Source organism: Colletotrichum spaethianum (genome assembly GCF_022836535.1).
Source record: "Colletotrichum spaethianum MAFF 239500 DNA, contig50, whole genome shotgun sequence".
In the NCBI taxonomy this organism is placed as follows: Eukaryota; Fungi; Ascomycota; class Sordariomycetes; order Glomerellales; family Glomerellaceae; genus Colletotrichum; species Colletotrichum spaethianum.
The window spans coordinates 138,466-156,437 of record NW_026054820.1 but is presented as its reverse complement, the minus strand read 5'-3'; the positions used below and the strand labels follow the sequence as shown (position 1 = coordinate 156,437).

The window sequence follows — 17,972 nt, the reverse complement described above, 5'->3', positions numbered from 1 at the left end:
CAGAAATTGAATCGCGGGACGTCATTGCTGCCGGACTGCATTGATTAAGGGTGAATCCCAGCCCCTCCGTGTAGAATTTACGGTGACTGTTATATCCCTCCAATCAAATGCCAGGGTGATCTTTCATGCCGGTTAGACACCATCGGTAATTCCAGCGGCGCCGATAAAGTATGTTTGTCCACCGCCTTGCCGGAGCACCTTACGGGGGATTTTCGACCTTTGTGTGTCTAGAGGTTGGTCTCTTGACTGCAGGGTTCAAGGTCTACCTTGGTCATTTGCATCAATGCGGCTTCTTCGTTTTGCTCTTAGCGACCTTAACGGAACGCCCGGGTGGTGGGTTGTTAGCAACTGAATGGGTTGGGTGAACGGACACCGGACGCCGGCGGATGACTGAGATCTCTGTCACTCAACAGGTCTAGGAGGAGAACAGTAACGAAAAAGTATAAAACGGATCACTGACACATTCTGTTTCCGACAGGGTGGCTGGTGGAAGTGAGGTGGTAACGTCATGATACTGTTCCCATAACGAGAGGAGTTCCCTACTTCCCCAATCTTTCTCGGCCTCCCTGCCTCTCCCCCTCTTTCTTGTCTGAGATCCCCCACCATCAGCGCAATTCATGAGCCAAGCTGCTAACCTTATTTCACTGTTAAAACGTGGTCTACCACGGACTACTTCCGCCCTGCAAATGGGTGTGGTCAAGTGAACAGAACCCAAACGCTGAGATTCCACCGCTTGCCATCGGCTGGTACAAAAGTGTGCCGTCAGGAATGATCTTCACCGATGAGAAATGTGTTCCTGGATGGACAAACTCCCATGACGTCTGACTCAACACCATCATCGCGAGACGACGGGTTTGAGTGCCGCGTAGTTGAAAATAGCGAACGTTTGCCAAGAGATGGTGGTCTGGTAGGATCTGGGCTCTTGGCGGCTCTAGATCGCAACTTTGTTCCGATTGTTCCGTGGGTACTTGGCCGTGGGAAACGAGGCCAACATAATGCTTGTCACGCTATTCAAGATTTTGACTGATTTAGAAGGGCAATGGTATGATTTCGGTAGACCGTGCGGTATGAACCATCACGACATAGCTAGCGTGCGACAAGCCATATATCAAAGATGTGGAGATTGAATCTGTTTATTCTTGAGAGGGTATTGATTAAGTACAAGATTCGCCAAATCACTGCTTTCATCGTTGGGCCATGCTGTCGTACTGCAATTACCAAAGCCAGTGACGAAGAAAAGAAACCTGAAAGACATGAATAACATAACGGAAACCGCTCGTACTCGCTCATCAAATAACATCGTATCTGCGCAAAACAGCCAGGACAAGAGGCGGGATCCCACGAAGGTCGTTCTCATCTGGTCCAAGTCTCGATAGGTCCATTTCCGATGTTTCCCGCATAGCTGCCTCAGCTGCGGTGTTCGCTTGAGCTGTATCAGCGGTGTTGATGTCCATGAACGCAGCCTCAGCACTGGCGAAGTTGGTCATTGGTATGAGGTCGGCATCTGAGACTGGCCCGGCTACCACCACTCTGCTAGTATCAGCAACGCCTAGGGCTCTGGCTACTCCCGCGAGAAGATCTGAGAGCTTTGGCACGGCCTTGGAGGGAATCTTGATCTTCCCACCGCGGCCCTTGTACTCATCAATGGCCTGGGTGAAGTTGCTCTGAATCTGATCGCTGACCTGCGTTGCGATGGGCTGGAATTGACGGTCCAGTACTTTTGTGAACTGCGGCGCGTGAGTAAGAGACCGCTGGTCATGGCAATGCACAGGTCTAAACTTACGGCACCTCCCAGATCACCGGCTTTATCCTTCTGGATAGCAACAGAGTCCCGAATGAGACTTCTGACATCCAAGATCTTGAAACCAGCCTTGTCAAATTCCTTGCGTTTGCTTTGAAGCTCATTCAGCAGATTGTTGATATCAGGCTGGAGAGCAAGGAATTGTGTGCCGACCTGTGTCCTGTAAATGACAGTGTTAGCACTGACGCCTCGCTGTCTGTTAAGAAGTTTTATCATACGATTCGGTCGCTGACAGGGTGTCTGTTTTTTCGGCAGTCTCCGTTCCACGGTCGATGGTGTTTCCGAGCGTTACAACCGCCTCGTTTACCTTCAGCAGCCCCACTAGACCTTTCAGCTTGCCGCCCTCGAAGGGAACGATTGTATCGTTAGCTTTGGCGGTTTTCTCTCGAAGATCTGAGATTTGTTTCTGTAGAGCTTGTACACCGCCCTTAACTGGTTCTTTGCCACCTTTTCCTTTCCCTTTATCTTTGCCTTTGTCCTTGTCTTTGCCGCCCCAACCTCGGAGGTCCGAGTCGGGCGCCACCACCCCGGCGCTGACCACAGTAAGGCAGAAGAGCAGAGATAGAAGGATGAAGAGCTTCATTTTGAAGGATGGGATAATTTTAATAAGAAAGTCAATGGACAGGAAATGTTTTCGAAGTGGTACAATCTTCAACAGTCAGGCTGGAGGAGTCGCCTCAGCTGGTGTCTTCATGGTTGAAATTTCAAAGGATCGCGGGGTGTACCATCATGTAAATAACCTCGACAAGACTTTCGCGATCCGTGACGCCGAGGCAAAGGACCTACGCCATTACGATTTTCGAGCGTCGGCGAGAGACAAAGGTTGGTGAGCTAACCGTCCAGGCTGACCCCGTCTGACGAAAGACCCGCAACCGACGACTCGGCACATGTTTGGCGGGTGTTGAGACTCCTCAGAGAATCATTGTACGATGTCACAAGTTTTCTCAGCGACCGAAGGGTTGGGCATGATGCCACGCGGGGTTCACTTTGTTGGCATAAAGTTTCTCGTTAAACCCATACCCATGCTCGGCAAGCATACCGTTGCGGTGCCCCGTGGGGAACTGTGAGCTCTCTGCGAACAGGTTCCGAGACCCCTCCTGAAATGCGGGATGGGTGGAGGCGCTGTACACCACCTGCCTTTCATCAGCCAATCAAATGGCAAAGTTTCTCAACAGGCTCGCAAGTTATGCGTTTAGAGTCGTCACCTCCGCCGGGAATTTTCGTCGACTCGCTAGTTCACCCTAGGCTGCAAACATGATAGGAATGGCCTTGAAAACGAGAGCCGCACAGGAAAGCTCAAGATTTTGTGGGGGTTGCCAAGGTCGTATCTGCTGCTCGGCTGCTCTGCGCCCTCACTTGGTAACGAAGAGTGGACATGGATGTGGCGTGACGAAATGGCGATCTCTGTTTCGTTTTGCGATGTTCGTGCATTCTGGACATACCCTCATGTCCTCTTTCAGTTCGACGTCACCACAGAGGAGGGCTGCCACCGGATGAGGAGTAGCCTTCACCATGCATCGGGTGAAAGAGGGGAATCAGATCTTCTTTGATGTCTAGACCGTAGCCAAGGTTCTCGCTAGGAATAAAGTACGGAGATGTTCATAGATTACTCAAATAAGCATCGTCTGGAAGGAGGCATTCCTCACTCGGCTGCAGTTGACCAGCCATCATGTCCACGTCTTCGGGTTCGGTGAAGTCATCGAGCCGCCTCAAAGTACCGATGGACCCTTGGCTCGAGCTGATCATCCGATACAAGGGCCGTGACAACAGATGAAGAACGTGAGCTTGAGAATATCTGCTCGCCTATCGCATCTCACGCTCGTCCCCCCTCCTTGTGGGCAAGGTGTGGAACAACAGCCGGAGTCCTCCTAATGGCCGTGGTGGCTGCCAAAAGAGAACATTTGGGGGACTCGGGATCAGGAACCCGTCACATTATGGCGTAAAACGGCGTGCGGGCCATCTTCTTTTGTCGACGACCCCTGCAAGGAAGTTTCGAATTCTTTGAGATGCGAATCCGACGGTTACAGGCAATTTTGACATCGCTTGTTAGAAGTCTACTCTACAAATGCTTTTGCAGCGACTATCGCGCCGTAAATTCATCAAGTTGAGGAGGTGATCTGTAAGATTGGCGATGCCCTAATGTGGTATTTACGGGAGATTTGGTGAATTCTACTCATTTGAGTTCCGTCTTGTAAACTTTGGCGACCCTTTTTGCGGAGCGAATTTGCGTTATAGTCATAGTTTGACAAGAGATAGGAAAACGGCAGTATAAAACCAGTTAGAGGAGGGGGTGGCCATCTTGAAGTATAGAACCAACCAAAAGCAATTGTGTAAGGTGAGAAGCCATCTTGGGATTCCAGAGCTCGTAATGGGGCCTTGGCACCTTCAACGGCAAACATCAATGAGGAATCCGAGGAATGCGAAGGAGGGGTCCCAGCTCAATTGAGAACCTTCTAGCTCAGAAGAAGGCCACAAAGCCGGGCACGTGCTCAGACGAAGTAAGCCTTGCTAACGAAGCAGGACACCCTCTAGTAGGGAAACTAATGTAAGGGCACGCGGGAAGGCGCCGTTCTTTGTCCGCGCTCTGCAGGGGAATGCCAAAGTAATAGTCTTCGCTTCTGTCGATCAGTAGGCGCGACATGAGGCTCTGCTTTGTTCCGATGAGGGTGGGCTCTGTGCTTCAGCCCAACTTTTTTATCCCTCGCTCGGACTACAATCAGCTTCGGGTCATGCCATCCCGTCGATTTGTGAGTAGTGAGTTCTGTCAGATCGAAGAGCATTAACAAGAGATGCAGCGCTGACATCACCGCAGTTGAGGATGATCTCATCTGTTATCATTTCTCGGAAATAAGACGCAAACGAAGTCATTCTCAAATCCCGTAGTATGCCAAGCTACGGTGAGCTATCATCATGGCCAGGTCTGTTGGTTGTGATGTCGCCTTACCAAGTGCTGGCAAACTTTGATGAGTATATGACGTATTTTTTTTTTGTGCGGTCTTCATCTGTATCAATCTTGAATTGGGCCATAACTCTATCCGAATGCAAAAGTCTTTTCAGGCAAAGGTAGATTTCACGAAAACGATAGCTAATTTCAAGGACGTTGATCATCTGACAGTTTTGACTGTTAAACATTGTTAACCATGTGTGGTTGAGTCACTTGGCTTCTCTGGAGAGAGGATACTCATCATGTTGGTTTTTTGCAAACGCAACAAACTTAGGAGCAGAATTAAACCGGTTCTATAATACTCTGTATTTTCTATGAGCAGTGTGGGAACTTGATTCGATAGTTTATTTGTACACTCGGACGGTAGAGAGATCCATTTGTATTGAGAATGCTTGAATGAATCCCTAAGTTGCCACAGTAGTTGCTAATAGACAAGGATAGAAATTGTCCATCTGCAGCTGACAAACTCATTCTGCTTTGAAGCAAACCCCCCAGATATTGGCGGCCTCTGAACGGCCGCCCAAGAAATGACTCGGTTAAAAACCAGATCCCCCCCCCGCCTTCGAACATCGCCAACAGATCCGAGCCTCCGGGCTTGTCAAAATCCCAATATCCCGCACCTGCCTAATCACGTAAGTAGCCAAGCCTGTATTACCTTCCAGAACGAGACAGCTAGAAAAGTCTAGTGCTCGGCGAGCTATAACATGGCTTTGCGTTGCTAGGCGGGCTGGGGTGCCAAGGCTGCCAAGGTCAGCTTGGGCCCTAACGTATGGAACCAAGCACTGCTTATCACGTACTTTCGTAGTGGCCAAGCCTTTTTGGTAGTATCGTTCATCTTGGTGCATCCCTCCGCTCGGGCTCTCTTAGCAACATGTTAGCACGAACGACTGTATTTCGCCAGCCTCCCTTAAAATCGCGAGTGCCATGGCATTCCCCGCCGTAATGTCTGCTATGCGGGGGGAAATGTAAGCCATCGTATTAAGTTGCGTCTTGGAGGATTGCGGCATGACGAATGATTGACATGTCAACGAATAGTTATAAATCTCGGTGCGTCCTTCCTCTAAAGAATGACTCTCCGTCTTACCCACAGTCGCATTCTTTGCTCCTCAGTGACAAGTTCGTAACAAGCCGTGGTCTTCTTTGTTGAGCCTACGACACAGCGACATTGTCATCATGGTCCGCTTCAACTCTGCAGCCCTTCTGGGCTCTGCCATGGTTGGCCTGAGCAGCGCAGCTGGCGCTGGCACCAAGGCTGAGTACGCCTCCGGCGAGGTTCATCACCGCATCATGGGCATTAAGATGGTACGTGTTCATCCAATATCTTTCTAGTCAAGGCAGTTGTGTTGACAGTCTTTGGAGGCTCAATGGGAGGCCGAGGCAGAGGCCGGTCTGATGGACAGCGCCCGCTACCCCGAGCTCGATTACACCCCTTGCGTGGACGGCTTTGCTGCTGCCATTCCCGGGGATGCTAACCACACTTTCCGGTGCAGAAATGTAAGTCATGTTCAACGACCATACTAAATTTTCGACTAATGCCTCGAAGGTCGACCTATACCACTTCCTGTCTCACGAAGCCCTTGGCAGCTGGGGAGGACGAGGCTCTTCGTCCTGGGGTTGGACCTCAGCCGATGGCAGAGAGTTCGTTGCCATTGGCCAGTATGATGGCACCGCGTTTGCCGAGATCAGCAAGGAAGGCAAGCTTGTGTACCTTGGTCGCCTGCCTCAGTACGACGCCATTGGCTCGAACTGGAGAGAGATTCGTATCGTTGGAGACATCGCGGTCATTGGATCCGAGGCCATCAAGCACGGTGTCCAGTTCTTCGACATGAAGAAGATCCTTGACCTCGACCCTGCGAACCCTAAGAACTTCACCCAAGCCGAGCTCACCGGCCACTGGGATGAACTTCCCGTCGGCCGAACGCACAACATTGTTGTAAACCAGGAGCTCAACTATGCCATTGCTTGCGGTTCTGTTGGTGGAAACGAAACGATCCGTGTCAGAGACGAGTTGCCCTGCCGCGGTGGCTTGATCTTTCTCGATATCAGCGACCCTACCAACGTCACGAGCCCCGGTTGCGCCGCCGGTGACGGCTACGTCCACGACGCCGAGTGCCTTGTCTACCGTGGCCCTGACGCCCGTTACTACGGCAAAGATATCTGCTACGGCTACAATGAGGACACGTTGACAATCTACGACGTCACGGACAAGAACGGCAACGTCACTAACATCATCTCCATCAGCGACTTCCCGGGTGCCCAGTACGTTCACCAGGGTGTTGTGAACAACGAGACTTGGCAAGAGTACCTCTTCCTGGATGACGAATTCGACGAGCGTGACGCCAAGGTTGGCCCAATGACTCAGGGTCTCCCTACGACGCACATCTTTGACATCCGTGACCTGGAGAACCCCGTCTACACCGGCAACTACGCCGGCAAGACCCGCTCCATTGACCACAACCAGTACATCGTTGGCGGCTACCTGTACCAGTCCAACTACGGCAACGGCCTGAACGTGCTCGATGTCTCGAGTGTCACAAAAGATCCTACCGGTGCTGGCATTTGCGAGGCTGGCTTCTTTGACATCTACCCCGAGGATGACGAGGAGGTGGGCGGCGGAAAGGTCCAGTTTGCTGGATCCTGGTCGTCCTACGCCAACTTCAAGTCTGGCTTCATCTTCGTCCACACCATCGAGCGTGGCAGCTTCGTCGTCAAGATGACCTCCAAGGAGTGCCCCAAGGCCCCCGTCTGCAACGCCGATAACTGCCTCCGCGCCCTGCGCGCCAACAGCGTCCCCGGTCGTCTGGAGGAATCCACCGAGTTCTGCGGCAACTTTACCACCCGCCAGAGAACCGAGGAGAGCCTGCTGCCCGAGTATGCCTCTAAAGCCTGCGTTGAGAACAATGACAAGAAGCCCGTCGAGAGGGTTAGCAGTGCTTGTGCGTGTATCCCCACGCCTGTTGTGCCCGAGCTGCCCAGGACGACGACTCGTCCTCCTGTACCAACCGTGCTGCCTCCCAAAGCATAGTTATAAATAGACAAATAAACAAAAACCCAAGATAGTAGTCCAGCTGTATGCTCATAGCAAATGCAAAAACTCTTACCAAATGCCGTGCCCACTCTTTACCAAGGGATATGACACTACCGGACGCTTACATGCGTACAGGGCTACAGAAGAATATTTCGAGTGTTACTAACTTCTGGAAAATAAAGCATGCTGACTCTTTAGGTGCTATTATGGACTACGCGTTGAACTAGTCACATTGTTGGATATTACAGATGCTCATTCATCTCGTACGGTGTTACTTGATCCCTGAATCCTTTGAAATCTCACGTCGCTCGAAGTTCCAGTAGTCCTTGTCACTTTTTTGACCTTCTCAACCCAGGCCGCGTAAATGTCGTCAGAGCACAGCTCCATCCATCCTTGGTAGTTGTCGCCGTCTTCAACGCCCTGAAAGCGGTTTACGGTGCGCGAGTCCACCAGACAGACGTAAGAGTCTATATATAGGTCCATCCAGGCCTTCTCACGTCAACGTCATCCACAAACAAAAAGCCAAATGGCTATACTTAGACGCTGTTCTGTCAGGGAGACGGGTTCCAAATGCGGCGTTTTCTCAGGTAACACGGCAAGGGAGCCGGGAGAATCCTCGTCAATGGGTAAAAGTCACAAAATCTTAGGTTTATTCGTGTATCAATGTCGGCGGTGCCAACAGCACTGTGGCACCATGCCTAGAAGATCTGAACAAGTGACTCGATATCACCCTGGCTGGCCGTGGAGAGATCAGACAGCTCAACTTCCTCTAGCTCTGTGGTCTCTACAACTTCATGAACAAAACGACGGGCAAGTTCGTCATTTATCGAACCGTCAAGCTTCTGATTAATCAGACGGTTTATATGTACGAGGTACTCGTTCACCCAACGCCTCGATTTGTCCATTGTCATGGTCTATGACGTGTATGATTCATCCAAATACGTGTCACGAAGCACTATACAAGTTAGATTCCGAGAACGCAAAGTCGTGATTTTGGCTGCTATGCAGAATTTTGAGGCTTTATACCAGTGTAAACCCACGAGCCTGAAGCGTGAGTGATGCTGGCTCGTACGAGCAAACGCAATTCACGGGATTATTCACGCAGTGCCTTGCCTGTCCATCCTGTCACGATGGTTTCGATGAGAGGCGTACTTGTAGAAATCGGGTTCCGGTCTCGGAAAGGGGTTATTGACTGACATTGTGAACAATCACAGACTTCTCCTAATTGTTGCAGAGGGAAACTACCATAAGCCCGATGTCGAGAAGCGAAAGGAGAGTATGTCCTAGAATCCGGTCTACATGTGAAGGCTATCATTATCACGACGTCAGTCGTATGCAAGCACAGATCTCGATGCAGCCCTGAACCAACACCATAAGCCGTTGGCCCGCAGTAGGCAGGCTTGAAACACACCCCCTCGTCCGTGAAAGCGCTGACAGCAACACAAAGGGCTCCTGGGCAGTGCTAGCGGCAACGTGGGAGGAAACCCTCAGTTTCCGAAGAAAACAGATGATGCAAATACAGAGACAAGACCAGGTACTATGCTTAGCGGCCGAAAGAGTAATTTCGAACCATGCAGGCTTGGAGTGCATTGCGTCAGCCGTCGAGGCGAGGCGGGCATGTGCCTCACAAGTGGACAACTGCCCAGCCTGCAGCTGGGGGACGAACCCCGAGCTTGTTTGTCTTGAAGAAGAGCCGGACACGTGCGATGAATAAGGAAAAGAAAGGACAGCTTAGGCAAGTGAAACTCCTTTGAAGCGAGCAAATAGGTAGCATGATGGCGCAACCAGAGCCACACCGCGCAGGCCAACCACAGTTCCGGCCATCGCGGACGAAACCCTCGAGTCGAGTCCAGTGGACTCCAGCGAGCAAAGAAGTGAGCTGAGAACGATCAAACGCGGCGCCATCCGAAGCCGGAAGGGTCAGGAACGTGTTCAGCTCCTCTCTGATGCGCTCCAGTTAAAAAAACACGGGGCCATGGGGTGGGGAAGGGGGGGGGGGGGGGGGGGGGGGGTGTTGGAATCCATCCCCATGGGAGCCGCACAGACCAGATTCCACGGATATCGGCAATACCAAAACTCCGGTCCCCCGCGATTGCACGATTTTTACGGAACCTCTCATGACTCGGTCCACTCGCAGTGCTCCGCTCTCTTTTCTCCAGGCCCGGAGTTACGCCGGACCGGGACCACACGCCCCCCTCTCCAAAGGACTCCTGCCCCCAAGCAGGTGGCCAAGACTCATGTGCTCAAGTCCCCAGAAAAGCGGCAGAGTCACAGGTCAGCCCATTCCTTGGTTAGACCACTTACCGTCTGCAGCTCTATCGGCACTTTGCTGTCTCGGCTTGTCACCAGGATCTTTTTTTTCCTTTGCAACTGCAGAAGAACCACCTTCTCTTTACTTCCCCATCCGCCACTTACTTTTCTCTCCCCCATCCACATCTCTCTCTCACCTCCCCAAAAGAGAAGAAAATCAAGATGCTGTCCTCCGCCAGAATCGCAACCCGGCAGGCTGCCGTTCGCCGCATGGGCGCTCTCCCCATGTCGGCCGCGCGAGCCGGCTCTACCTGGGCCAACGTCCCTCAAGGTCCTCCTGTATGTCTCACACCTCCAGATGCCAATTGAGTGCGCCACGATTGCTAACGAATGCCGCAGGATGTAAGTGGTGACTGCAACGATTAAGCAGAAAGAAAACGCCGCGAAAAAAAGCTAGAAAACAAGACGGTGTTGCTAACTGGCCGCTTTTTTTTCCGCAATGAACAGGCCATTCTCGGTATGACGCACTCCAAGCTCTCGCGAGCTTGCCTCTGAGTTCAGCCGCGACTAACACAAGACAAACAGGCATCACGGAAGCCTTCAAGGCCGACAAGTTCGACGCAAAGATCAACCTCGGTACGATAACCCCGCCAAGCCACTTTGTGGTTAGCTGCCACAAGCTAGCTGCCAGCTCTCCAGCTCTCTAGCCAGTAAGCTAGACAGCTAGTCGACTTTTTTTTAACCCCCCGACGGAACAAACACCTCGCTGACTCTAACAAACAACAGGTGTCGGAGCCTACCGTGACGATCAGGGCAAGCCCTACGTCCTCCCCTCCGTCCGCACCGCCGAGGAGAAGGTCGTCGCCGCCAAGCTGAACAAGGAGTACGCCGGCATCACCGGTGTCCCCGAGTTCACCAAGTCGGCCGCCGTCCTCGCCTACGGCGCCGACTCGTCGGCCCTCGACCGCCTCGCCATCACCCAGTCCATCTCCGGCACCGGCGCCCTGCGCATCGGCGGTGCCTTCCTCGCCCGCTTCTACCCCGGCGCCAAGAACATCTACATCCCCACCCCCTCGTGGGCCAACCACGGCGCCGTCTTCACCGACTCGGGCCTGACGGTCAACAAGTACCGCTATTACGACCAGAAGACCATTGGCCTCGACTTCGAGGGCATGCTCGCCGACATCAAGGCCGCGCCCAAGGGCTCCATCTTCCTCTTCCACGCCTGCGCCCACAACCCCACGGGCGTCGACCCCACCCCCGAGCAGTGGCGCGAGATCTCCGACGCCGTCAAGGCGAGCGGCCACTTCTCCTTCTTCGACATGGCCTACCAGGGCTTCGCCTCGGGCAACACCGACACCGATGCCTTCGCCGTCCGCCACTTCGTCAAGGAGGGCCACAACATCTGCCTGGCCCAGTCCTTCGCCAAGAACATGGGTCTCTACGGCGAGCGCGTCGGCGCCTTCTCCATCGTCGCCCAGGACGCCGAGGAGCGCAAGCGCCTCGACTCCCAGATCAAGATTCTCGTGCGCCCCTTGTACTCCAACCCCCCCGTCCATGGCGCCCGCATCGCCTCGACCATCCTCAACGACGCCGCCCTGAACAAGCAGTGGCTCGGCGAGGTCAAGGGCATGGCCGACCGCATCATCACCATGCGCGCCCTGCTCAAGGAGAACCTCGAGAAGCTCGGCTCCGCCCACGACTGGTCCCACATCACCAGCCAGATCGGCATGTTCGCCTACACCGGCCTGACCCCCCAGCAGATGGACGCCCTCGCCAAGGAGCACTCCGTCTACGCCACCAAGGATGGCCGCATCTCCGTCGCCGGCATCACCAGCGGCAACGTCGGCCGTCTCGCCGAGGCCATCTACAAGGTCAAGGGTTAAAAACCTCGCTCTGTAGGACATTGCGATTCGCAACGCGGGTCTCGGGCAGAGCTTCCAAAGCCCGGGCTAGCCTGCATTTACATCCAGAGATATCATTGGTTCTGTCGAAAGGTAGTTGGTTTCAAAAAGGAGGTTTGTACGAACAGCGGGGAGAAAGGCCATCTGTTTTGCGACGCCAGGGTAAACTGGTCGGTGGATATAGACGTTGGGCTCTCTTGGTAGACCACACATTGCGTCCCAGCTGTGTACAATATAGCGGCACGTCCTTCAATGTTAACATGTCCAACACGCTTGCTCTCCGTAATTGACTCGTCCTCGGGTGCTAGCTTCCTCCTGCTCATGCCTTGTCCAACCGTGCCAGGTCCCTACTGGCATCCTCCAACTCCCTCTCAAGCTGCCGCTTCTTCTTCGCCATCTCCCTCATCATCCTCTCCTTGCCCTCGTCGCCCTCCATCCCGACCCCGTACCCTTCCAGCTCAGCGCGCAACGTCATGACCGTGCTCTCGAGCCGCATCCTCGCGTTCCTCAAGTGCGCGGCGTAGTTGCTCAGCGCAGCCACCATCTCGGGCGAGTACACCTCCCTCCTGACACCTTCGCGCGCAGCAACGGCATCCGCTTCGGCCCTTTGCGCCTCCAGCCCCGTCTCCGCCGCCCGAAACTCCAAGCTCCGCGCGACGAGGCCGTGCTTCGCCTCGAGCGCGCGAATCAGTAACGTGAGGGCCCCGGCGTGCTTGTCCAGCACCTCCGTCAGGCTTCCCGCGACGCGCAACCGTTCCCTCGCCAGCGCATGCTTGGCCTCGCGGACGTCGGTCTCGAGCTTGTGGTATGTAGTTTGCAAGGCCGGCACGTTGCGGTGCAGGAAGGAGGGGTTCGTGGTCGGGTTCGCGATTCGTGCGAGGGAGACGGCAGAGGTGTGCAGCGTCGTGGAGACGAGGTCGCCGAGCTGGGGGAGGAGGGATTGGAACTCGGTAAAGGGCGGGTTGGAGAGGAGGATCGATAGGGAGTCGGTGGGGAGGGCCTCGGTGGCTGTGAGGAGGGGCGGGAGGAGGAGGAGGAGGTCAAGGAGTGATTCGGGGAGGTGTTGCGATTGCGGTGCCGAGGCAGGTTGCGCGGCGGATTTGCTACGGGTGATTGTCCTCGCGGGGGCGGGTTTGGGTTCGGGAGGGGCGGTGTTGGAGATGGCGCTTATTAGCAGGTGGTCCTTCGCGGCGGCGAACCTGTTGTCTGCGAGTTCCTGGTGTTTGTGTTAACTGCGGAAACAAGATGGCAGTCGTGTGTTTCATCTCGCATGGCGAGCTCTGGGCGATGTACAATCTAGGGGTGCACTGACGTTCTTGATCGAGTTCTGCTCCTTTGTCGCAGGTCTCTTGGTTGAGCCGTCAGGGTTCAGGATTGCGGTTGTGAGAGCATGATGCAGCGTCGCGAACTCGGGGTTGTTCTGGAGAACGGACGCCTCAACTGGTGGTAACATAGCGGCCGTATCGCTGTACTTCGCTACCGCTGACTGCTTGTCAGAATGTCAGGCCGTGCTTCGTCTGTTGACTTCAGGAAATCGAAATGTCTGTTCGTCTGCCAGGCGCAATAATGCATCAAGCTACGGTCCGCCCGTCTCGGTGTGTCGGTGTGGAGGGGTCCCTCGCACGGCCGGCGCAGCTCCAGGACCACGGACCCCTGTCGCGAAAGCAACACGCCGTCACCTGATCCAACTCAATTCACCACCCTGAAGAGAGACCCACCTTTTGAAGTCTCGACCTATCAAAAGCACCAATCGCCAAGGAGCGGAACATTCACCCGCCGAATCTCGAAGCTCCGAACTCTGACCATTGCCAAAAAATCATCCCGAGCTACGCAGCTCACGACCTCGATTTCGACGACGCCGACGACGATACCCCTCACCGCACGCCCGCGCGCCGACCCTGTCCGTCCGACCCAATGCCGCACATCTGATCGGATTCCAATCCCCCAAGATCACCCGGTCGCGATAGACACAAGAGCAACGATGCGCTTCAACACCCTGAGGCCGGGGTCCTCCCTCCTCGCCTCCCTCCAAAACCTCACCCTCACCACCACAGCCGCCCCCAGCGCCGCCCGCGCCTTCTCAACATCCACGCCGCTGGCCACGAAAACAATCTCCCTCCAGAAGCTCCCCTCCTCGACCGTGCCGCCCTATCCCTACGGCCCGCGCCTCCTCTACAAGCAGTCCAACCACGGCCTCTACGGCACGAGCCGCATCCGCCACGGCCACAACGTCTCGGAGAAGCACCACCAAGTCACCCCCCGCACCTGGCGGCCCAACGTCCACCGCAAGCGCCTCTGGTCCGAGTCTCTCGGCGCCTGGGTCCGCACCCGCCTCACCACCCGCGTCCTCCGCACCGTCCGTAAGGAGGGCGGCATCGACGCCTACGTGACCAAGAATAAGGCTGCGCGCGTTAAGGAGCTCGGCCCGGGCGGCTGGAAGCTGCGCTGGCTCGTCATGCAGACGCCCGCGTTCCGCGAGAGGTACGCCGCCGAGCGCGAGACCTTGGGCGTCCAGGGCGACATGCCCGAGGACCAGACGGACCTGGTGCACTACATGGTCGACGCCGCCACGCCGGGCCCGCTGAGCGCCGTGAGCAGAGAGATCCTGGAGCGAAGGGCCAGCCAGATGATTGCTGAAGAGTTTGCGCTCGGCGAAGAGGCCGAGATGTTCGAGGGCGGCGCCCAGTACGAGGAGGTTCACTTGGACGGTGCTGAGGAGCCCGCCATCGAGGACAAGAGGTTACCGTAGTGTGTGGGATCACGTTGTGTCTTTGCAGGAAAAAGAAGTCATTGTATCATATGTACAAAAAATTCCCATGTCATAGAAATACGCGCTTGGGGGAAGCTTTCGCTCTAAAGAAAGCAGGCCCCTATTTTCGTTTTGGTCTACAAACAAATCGCTTTCCAGAACCAACCCTTGGTTCTAAATGGAGAACTCCTCGTTACGCCCTGCAATGTGTAGATGCCCGTTTCATAATGTCCCGTACAGTCCCAGTTCGTCTCTTTCTACTCAAAAGCGCAAATCCCAACCAATCTTGGGGCCCAGCTTGGGCAACTCGTCCGCGACGCTCTGCACGTCCTTGTCACCGCGGCCACTCAGGCAGATGACGACGTCCTCGTCCTTCTTCATCGTCTTGGCGAGCTCGATGGCGCCAAAGATGCCGTGCGCCGATTCCAGCGCGGGGATGATGCCCTCGAGCTGGCTCATGAGGCGGAAGCCGATAAAGGCCTCGGCGTCGGTGGCGGCAATGTACTTGGCGCGCTCGCTGTCCTTCCAAGAGCTGAGCTCGGGGCCCACACCGGGGTAGTCGAGACCGGCGGAGATGGAGTGGGTCTCGGCGACCTGGCCGTGCTTGTCCTGGAGGATGTAGGTCTTGACGCCGTGCAGGACGCCCTTGCTGCCTCCGGAGAGGGTGGCGCTGTGCCTGGCGGTGTCGATACCGTCACCACCGGCCTCAACTCCAAGGAGCTTGACCGAGGGGTCGTTGGCGAAGGGGTAGAACATGCCGACGGCGTTGCTGCCGCCACCAACGCAGGCGACGACGGCATCGGGCAGCTTGCCTCTCTTCTCGAGCATCTGCGCCTTGGTCTCGTTGCCGATGACGGACTGGAACGTACGAACAATGGTAGGGAAGGGGTGAGGGCCGATGGCGGAGCCAATGATGTAGTGCGTGGTGTCGAGCTCGACAACCCAGGCGCGCATAGCCTCGTTGACTGCGTCACGCAGGGTCTTGCTGCCGGCCTCGACCGCAACGACCTTTGCGCCGAGAAGCTTCATGCGGAAGACGTTGAGCGCCTGTCTGCGGACATCCTCGGCTCCCATGTAGACTGTGCACTCCATGCCGAACTTGGCGCAGACGGTCGCGGTCGCGACACCATGCTGGCCGGCGCCCGTCTCGGCAATGATCTTGGTCTTGCCGAGGCGCTTCGCGAGGAGAAGCTGGCCCAGGGCGTTGTTGATCTTGTGGGATCCGGTGTGGTTGAGATCCTCACGCTTCAGCCAGATGTTGGCGCCGCCGGCGTACTCCGTCAGGCGCTCTGCGAGGTGCAGGTGGCCGGGGCGGCCCATGTATTCGTAGTATGAGCGGTACTCCTCCCAGAAGGACGGGTCGTCCTTGATCTTGTTGAAGCCCTCCTCGAGCTCGGACAGGCAGTCCATCAAACTCTCGGGGACGTACTGGCCACCAAAGTCGCCGAAGCGGTCGGGGATCTTGCCGTGCATGGCGGCGAGCTCTGCAACCAGCTCGCTGTCCTGGTCGGCGGTAATGGTTTCGTCGACTGTGGGGTCCGTGGGCTCCTTGGCAGCAGCCATGACCTCAACCATGCCAACCTCGCGGGTGGTCTCGTTGTTAGCGGTGTCGCGGCCGCACAGATACGCGCAGTAATTTGCGACGTCGTTGTACAGCTCACCAGGGGCGGCCTTCTGGAGGGTTGTGATGATCTGGGAACCGACGACAACACCGTCGGCGAGCTGGGAAACGCTCAGGAAGTGGTCTCTTGTGCTCACGCCGAAGCCGACGGCGGCGGGCTTGTTGCCACTGTACTTCTTGACACGCTCGACAAGGGCGGGCAGGTTGGCGTTCAGGGAGCCGGAAGCACCCGTAACACCCTGGCGGGAGACGACGTAGATGAAGGAGTCGGCCAGCTTGCAGAGAATCTTCATGCGCGCATCAGAGGTCGCGGGAGCGATCAGGGGGACGTAGGAGAGTCTAGATTCGGGGTCAGTTATGCTCACACTTCCTTGTCACAAGGGCCGTAACTTACCCTCCCTTAGTGCAGAGCTTGCGGAAAGAAATTGCCTCCTCAGGAGGCAGGTCGACGACAATAAAACCGTTGACGCCTGATGTCTTGCAGTCGGTCAAGAGTCTCTCCTCGCCGTAGCTCAGGAGAGGGTTGTAGTATCCCATCAACATGACGGGCGCCTTCAGGCCCTGGTCTCTCGCATCTTTGACCATCTTGAGCGTTGACTCGATCGTAACACCATGTTGCAGCGCAACCTGTGTCTCCTGTCAGTCTTGTTGTCTGCCAATGCATACAGCTCCAGCCGCCACTCACAGTGTTTGATGTCTGAATAGTCGGGCCGTCGGCAATAGGATCGGTGAAAGGGGCGCCGAGTTCGATCACATCTGGCTTGCGGTCAGAGTCATATCCCCTATCAACAGTCTTCAGAGGTTAGGAAAACTCACCAGCGCCGCCCTTTTCCATGGCGAGCAGGACATTGGGGGTGTCCTGCGGCGTAGGGAAACCGGCAGTAACATATGTAACGAGTGCAGACTATCCCATTGTCAGTTCAATTGCTTCCTGTCTAGGCAACATGGCGAGTCTTGGCGGTGACGGTCGTCGGCCTTCGACGTTGGCGCGGGGCCCCGCGATCGCAACGAGGGGCAAAAAAGAGACGGGGGACGGCGGGAAAGACTCACCCTGCCCTGGGCCTTGCAGCGCTGGAATGTTTGCCGAATGCCTTCCATGATTGTGTGCGATGCTTGCTTTTGTCAATTGGGGTATATAGGAAGGAATTTGACTCGCGGGTATCACTGGGGTGTAAGAAGATCGAGAAAAAGGTTGAAGGTGGTGGTACTTTTAAGTAGTGGACAGGAAACGATGATCTCAGCGTTGGGGAGGGACGGGAATGACTACGTCGAGGCGGGACATGACCAGTGTCGGAGACGTGTAAAAGGCGGGACGGCCGATTCAGCGGGAGCTCCGACTCGAGGCCCACCCTGTGCCTGGAACACACTGTCACTACCAGCAGCCGGGAGACGTTAGTGGCCACTTCGCCAGTAAACACTGACCGCCGACAGCAGCATCTCTGTGGCCTGCGGTGCCATCTGATCGCCCTGCGGCGGTCCTCAAGGGACCAACACTCGGTGGACAGGCTAGGAAACCCCCACACCCGCCACCTCACCGATGCCGGATAGCGGCCTGTCCATCCAGAATTGAGCCTCCTGACTGGTCCAGCGCTCCAGTGTCACGCATCACTGCGAGACCCTAGCCAGAAAGTCGGAGCCCGCCATTCGTGCCTTGCCGTCCGAGGCGGGGCGGAGA

The 17,972-nt window shown here is 55.6% G+C and overlaps 6 protein-coding genes across 6 annotated transcripts; 3 read left to right on the top strand and 3 right to left on the bottom strand.

Annotated features, from left to right (window-relative positions):
- Positions 1 to 1,289: 1,289 nt before the first annotated feature.
- ColSpa_11778 (uncharacterized protein) lies at positions 1,290 to 2,384 on the bottom strand (the record flags this gene model as incomplete). Its single annotated transcript, XM_049277990.1, has 3 exons — positions 1,290 to 1,727; positions 1,784 to 1,961; positions 2,020 to 2,384. The coding sequence occupies 3 exons, from the start codon at positions 2,382 to 2,384 to the stop codon at positions 1,290 to 1,292; spliced, it is 981 nt and encodes a 326-aa protein (XP_049133947.1).
- Positions 2,385 to 5,918: 3,534 nt separating this feature from the next.
- Positions 5,919 to 7,770, top strand: ColSpa_11777 (uncharacterized protein; the record flags this gene model as incomplete). Its single annotated transcript, XM_049277989.1, has 3 exons — positions 5,919 to 6,047; positions 6,096 to 6,239; positions 6,289 to 7,770. The coding sequence occupies 3 exons, from the start codon at positions 5,919 to 5,921 to the stop codon at positions 7,768 to 7,770; spliced, it is 1,755 nt and encodes a 584-aa protein (XP_049133946.1).
- Positions 7,771 to 10,245: 2,475 nt separating this feature from the next.
- Positions 10,246 to 11,909, top strand: ColSpa_11776 (aspartate aminotransferase, mitochondrial; the record flags this gene model as incomplete). Its single annotated transcript, XM_049277988.1, has 3 exons — positions 10,246 to 10,354; positions 10,609 to 10,659; positions 10,810 to 11,909. The coding sequence occupies 3 exons, from the start codon at positions 10,246 to 10,248 to the stop codon at positions 11,907 to 11,909; spliced, it is 1,260 nt and encodes a 419-aa protein (XP_049133945.1).
- Positions 11,910 to 12,246: 337 nt separating this feature from the next.
- On the bottom strand, positions 12,247 to 13,380 carry ColSpa_11775 (uncharacterized protein; the record flags this gene model as incomplete). The annotated part of the gene is made up of 2 exons (XM_049277987.1): positions 12,247 to 13,143; positions 13,240 to 13,380. 2 exons carry the CDS (start codon positions 13,378 to 13,380, stop codon positions 12,247 to 12,249), a joined length of 1,038 nt encoding a protein of 345 aa, XP_049133944.1.
- Positions 13,381 to 13,908: 528 nt separating this feature from the next.
- ColSpa_11774 (54S ribosomal protein L24, mitochondrial) lies at positions 13,909 to 14,676 on the top strand (the record flags this gene model as incomplete). Its single annotated transcript, XM_049277986.1, has 1 exon — positions 13,909 to 14,676. One exon carries the CDS (start codon positions 13,909 to 13,911, stop codon positions 14,674 to 14,676), a length of 768 nt encoding a protein of 255 aa, XP_049133943.1.
- Positions 14,677 to 14,937: 261 nt separating this feature from the next.
- On the bottom strand, positions 14,938 to 17,395 carry ColSpa_11773 (tryptophan synthase; the record flags this gene model as incomplete). The annotated part of the gene is made up of 5 exons (XM_049277985.1): positions 14,938 to 16,636; positions 16,692 to 16,924; positions 16,983 to 17,053; positions 17,114 to 17,201; positions 17,348 to 17,395. The coding sequence occupies 5 exons, from the start codon at positions 17,393 to 17,395 to the stop codon at positions 14,938 to 14,940; spliced, it is 2,139 nt and encodes a 712-aa protein (XP_049133942.1).
- Positions 17,396 to 17,972: the final 577 nt, after the last annotated feature.